This window comes from Lactuca saligna, chromosome 1 (genome assembly GCF_052625555.1).
Source record: "Lactuca saligna cultivar CGN05327 chromosome 1, ASM5262555v1, whole genome shotgun sequence".
Taxonomy (NCBI): Eukaryota; Viridiplantae; Streptophyta; class Magnoliopsida; order Asterales; family Asteraceae; genus Lactuca; species Lactuca saligna.
Window position 1 is genome coordinate 39,593,766 of NC_136417.1, and position 5,383 is coordinate 39,599,148.

Sequence of the window (5,383 nt, forward strand, 5' to 3'; positions counted from 1 at the left end):
GATTTTTGTTAAAACTTTATAGTTTTTTTTTTTTTTTTTTTTTTTTTTTTTAAACCTAAAATTATATACAAAACCTACTATATGCTTTCATGCATGCTTAGTAAGCACCTCCTTGTAGATGAACGAATTTCAAATATTAGGATGGCAAGGAGACAATTGCACAACATGAAAATTCTACCCAACAATCATCACATATACCCTCCTTTCCCATAATCCCACAAAACAAATCCATTTTCTTTTTCCAAATTAGTTATGAGCAAATTAGAGGGTTTAGAGTTTTAGTTCTAGCTAAAAAAAACGTTTTTATTTAGATGTTGGATACAACATTTAACTCCCTTTCAAAACAATACAAAGATAAACCAACCATCTTTATTTCGACATCACTTTATTATGTAGCGGACAACCACTTTATTTCATGCATGTAATATTCTTTAAAGCTTTGAAAATGGCGGTTTTACTTTTCCCTAATTGAAGCTCAATGGATATTTGGGTTGTTGATTAGGGGAGAAAATCCCAAAATGTTTCTCCGACTCTTCACCAGGTTTCCTGTTTTCATCGAACATTGCAAACAAATACGTCTCTATAGATCTTCCAGGCTTCAACGGTGTCCCTGTTGTCCCTCTGACATGTCTAATCAAGTTTGTATTGTAAGTTCTAGCATTCTCTGTCGTCGCTACATCTTTTCCTGCTGTTGCCCAACCACTCTCTGACACAACAATCTCCACATTCCCCCCACCAAGACGTGCTTGAGCTGCATAGTGAGCATCTAATATGGCGTCAAAAAGGTTAGAATATTGTAGACCATTATTAGTATCAGTTACAACCGTTCCTGGTGCTGTAAACAACGCATAGGGGAGATTGGAATTCGGGTCGGAAAAGAAGGGGTAGATGTTGGCAAGCATCGGCGAGTTGTTTTCCGTTAGAAATCCGATTATCGGCTGAATAAACCCTCGAACATTGTCGTTAAAGGCACCATCGCTTGGTGGATAGGAGACACCTAACAAACCGGTGTAGGTTGCAGTCGACACTTTGATTTGGTTCTGCAGGCCGGCGGCGTTAATGGCGCTCTGAACATTCCTCATTGCTTGGAGTACGAAGTTAACGTATTGACTATTCCCGTTGTTTGGATCGACTTCGTTTCCGACAGCGATGTATTTAAACCTGACGTCGGGGTAGTTTTGGATGTTGTTTCTTACCCATGTGTTTGCAGCGCCTTGATCGTTGAGGGATTGTAGAGCATCGTTAGGAACGCCGATCATGAGTTCGATATTGGTTCCTTTTAGGGCTTGAAGTGTAGCTTGATCTGGATCATAAATTCGCATTCTGGTTATGCCGTTGCTCCGGTAGAGGTTCACCACGTCTTGTTGTGATGGCAGATCGTCGCCGTTTCTACCGTAACACACGCCGACAGATTGCGCATCTGTAAAAATAAAATATTTTAAATATGATTCATCTTTGTAAAAGACAAATTCTTAGGGCTACCAAAAATCTTTTGTATCTTTTTCTTGTATACACTATACAACTGGTTTTTTATCCTAATCGTATATTGGAAATTATAAGTCAACAATCTGCACCAACGTATTTATTTGACATATAATGAAATACAAGTATATACATTAGAAATATATTTTTATTATCTCATTGTTTTATCTAATTTTTTGAAAAATAAAATTTTATTGACAAATTACAAAATTAAATTTTAAAAACACATAGAATTTTTTAAGTGATATAAAGCACTGAAAAAAGATAATTGACCAGTTGGTTTGTGTTTAAATACCACGTTTCATTATTTGGATGATCCGCCACTAATAGAAAGAATTTTCGAATAATGCAAATACCCAAAAATCTGTGCAATTACATCCGGTGCGGATATTTTTGAACATGTTAGAAAACAGGAATAATATTTATTTAGAAATGATACGAATGATATAGCATATGGATAATGTAAATCATATTGGGGAAATGTAAAATCATATTGGGGAAATGTAACGAAAAGAAAGAGAAACCTATGAATACGAAAAGACTTATAAGTAAGCCGAGTAGTAGGAGCATTGTTGCCATTGCTTTGGTTTTGATATCTTTAGTTGATATCCAACCAACCATATATATAATGGAACCACAAATCACGTTGGAAAATAGGACGAATGGGCAAATTATGGTTCAAACATGAGGTATAAAGGTCAAAGATATATGACATTTTTTAATATGTGTCCTAAGCCACGTAAGTATTAATTAGGATAAATATTATTATAATTAAATGTTAAATACATTTATTATAGAGATTATTAATATATTTCACATTTTATTAATGATAATACTCTTTATAATAAATGAATTTCACAATTTGTGATAATTAATGTTTTTTATATGTGTATTTAGGTACATATTAAAAAATCACAAAGATATATTTTATGGTAAGTGGTGAATAAATTGTAAAAGAAATGCAAAGTATTTTTTTTACTTAACTAATTCTTTTATTATTATTTATTATAATAAAATACAATTCATTAATAAGCTTACCATTTTGTTTATCATCTTATGTAGCTTGTTACATAAAATTATATAAAAGTTGTTATATCTATGTCAAAGCTTATGTTAAAGTTTGTTGTATCTTTGATGATTTGGTAGAATGATAAAAATATATTGTATTTATTTTACACTTTCATGTATAATAGTTAAATCTTATTTCATTTAATAGTACAACGTACACTTACCCGTCAAATAAGTAAGAAGAAATTTCTACAATATGAGTCTTTAATATGTCTCATTCTTCAAATTAAAATTCTCATTGAAAAGTCTTTTGGTCAAGAATTTCATATATTGATTTCGACCCATATCCAACGGCATGAATTGATTATTATGTTAAGTGAATAATTTTAATAAAAATGTTTTATGAAAATAATTTTAAGTACAATGTTAATAAGGATCCAACCTATTATACTTGAATAGTCAAGAAACCATTATATTATTTCGGTACCTATTTCAACCAATTGATTTTATGTTGATACTTCGATTTATACCTTGTAACAGTAAAGCTATGTGAACTGATCATAGTCTTTTACAAGTCACAGTCTTTTGGGTCAAGCTTGTTGTATGAGAAATTTTTCAAAAAAAAAAAAAAAAAAAAAAAAAAAAAACTCAACCTTTTATATGTAAGTGCTAATGATTTTATCTTTTTGTGTTTATTCTTGTAATTTACTCTAATAATTATATAAAAAAAAAAATTAAAAAATGACATCCCTTGGAAATCGTCTATTTGTTTTTGCACGATGACAAAGTATTTGTTTGGATCTTGCCCAACCTTTAATACACGTCTCTTCTAATACTAGAATTAAATACAAACAAACAAGTAGCCTATTATTTATTTGTAATTTGTAAATCAAACAAAAAAATGGACCTAACTTGAACTTTCAAACTCCTGGCGGCATGATAAACAATTAGTTGATTTGATGAGTTTATGGCTGTCTAATTCTATTTGGTTAGGTTAAAAACATTGGAACTAGCCAATTTAACTGAATTGAAACATATAAGTCTCTTTCTATATATGTTAGGTTTAGATCCATTTGGTTTGGTTAAATCTTAAAACATTGAAACCAAACGATTTAGTTGAAAGTTTTTGGTAAAACTGAATTGGATTCAACATTTACACAACCAAAACCCCTAAAATTCTTTCTTCTCCACTCCTACCATCATTGCTATATCACACATGTGAACCTTCTTGGACATTTCCACCATCTCGAAGAAAAAATTCAAGAGACAAAAAGATAATCATGAATGACATAATAGATAGAGATTATTCAACATATAAAATTAGTTTTTTTTTTTTTTTTTTTTTTTTTTTTTTTTTTTTTTTTTTTTTTTTTTTTTTTTGTTAAATTTAATCATATAAGTTTAATTCAACATATAACTGTATAAGATACAAGATTCTAAACTTTAAACCCAGTTTCGTAGACTTAGAAGATTTTGCAAAATGTTCTACGAAATAAAAGAAATTTTGAAAATTAAAGTAACCATGCAATTCATCAAATACCTTTGTGATATAAGTTTTTCTTTCTCTACAACTTTAAGATGTTCCTTACAAGTCTTTCTTGGCATGGCCACATGTTTTGATAAATTAAACTTGATCATAACAATGAGTTAAGTAATCTTCCCACTCTTTTATTCACTTGTTTCCACATTCTTTAATACCTTACAACAAACACAATCACTATACTATACAATTCTTTAACCCCTACAACAAACACACTCACTATACTATACAGTATACATTCCGGTCAAGTCTCACAACCTAAAAAAATAAAAACTCCAAAGAAAAAACATGTATACAAGTTCCTTTCACCTATCAATCATACATCAATCAAAACTTGGTCAAACATACAACCCATTCAAACTCTTTATGTCATGAATCAATCGATCGATCATACACTCAATCACACCACATTACGTGGTCATTGCATGTTATTATGCTCTCATGCAACAAAAACTTGATGACCATCATTACTTACATCAAGATTGCCTCGAATAATACATGTATGATGGGTATTGGCGTAGGCCAAGATTTTATTTTATGGTAGGCTGATGTGTATAAAAATGTACTAGTTTTAATACTACTTTTAAGATATAATTTAAACACACAAAGGCAGTGCATCTGTCAATTGGTGGTATAGTTGTATAAGTAGGGTATCTAACACACAGAACAATAATTAAACTAATAACTAGAATTAACTAAACAAGTAATGAAAGTAAAAGGTTTTCTCTAGTTTTACAAGACTAAAAACTTAACAAACTAACTAACATGCAAATTAAGTAACTGAAAGCTAAAACAAGTAAAAACCAACTAAATTCAATAATAAAAAGGCTTTTGTTTAGGTTCGATACATTTACTCCCATGGTTGATTTGATGGCAAGTGCAATGGATTAATTATTATTGGCTACCGATTAGGGTGATTAGATTTACATTCGCTATTACCAATCTTTAGAAAACAAATTAATTTGAGCAGTGATCAATTGATTAAACTAATGAATTTCCTAGTTTATTTATTCGAGTTAAATAAGACTTGTAATTAGCTAATCAAATTAATAATTCAATTAACCTCTTGTTGATGGTGTATCACACAAGCTAACACATTAATTTACCCATTTTCTAGTTAACCCTAGTTTCACATTCGTTATTCCTAGGCACATAATAATGTTTTCACATAAATCACATGAGGTAAGCAATTAAGAGATGTCCATGCAGCTTAATTACTTGTCAATTAACAGAAAATAGTTGTGGTTAACGCATAAGGTTCTTTAACAAGCTTAATAAAACATAATTCACCAATAAATAATTAATCCAACTATAAATCAATCCATAGTTGTAAATTTATCTACCCTAAACAAA

At 30.2% G+C, this 5,383-nt stretch overlaps 1 protein-coding gene across 1 annotated transcript; it reads right to left on the bottom strand.

Moving 5' to 3' along the window:
- Window positions 1-351: 351 nt before the first annotated feature.
- LOC145033534 (glucan endo-1,3-beta-glucosidase-like) lies at window positions 352-2,089 on the bottom strand. The gene is made up of 2 exons (XM_078982131.1): window positions 2,007-2,089; window positions 352-1,420 (listed from the first exon to the last, which is right to left on the bottom strand). Exons 1-2 carry the CDS (start codon window positions 2,059-2,061, stop codon window positions 465-467), a joined length of 1,011 nt encoding a protein of 336 aa, XP_078838257.1. The 5' UTR covers window positions 2,062-2,089; the 3' UTR covers window positions 352-464.
- Between the last annotated feature and the right edge of the window lie 3,294 nt (window positions 2,090-5,383).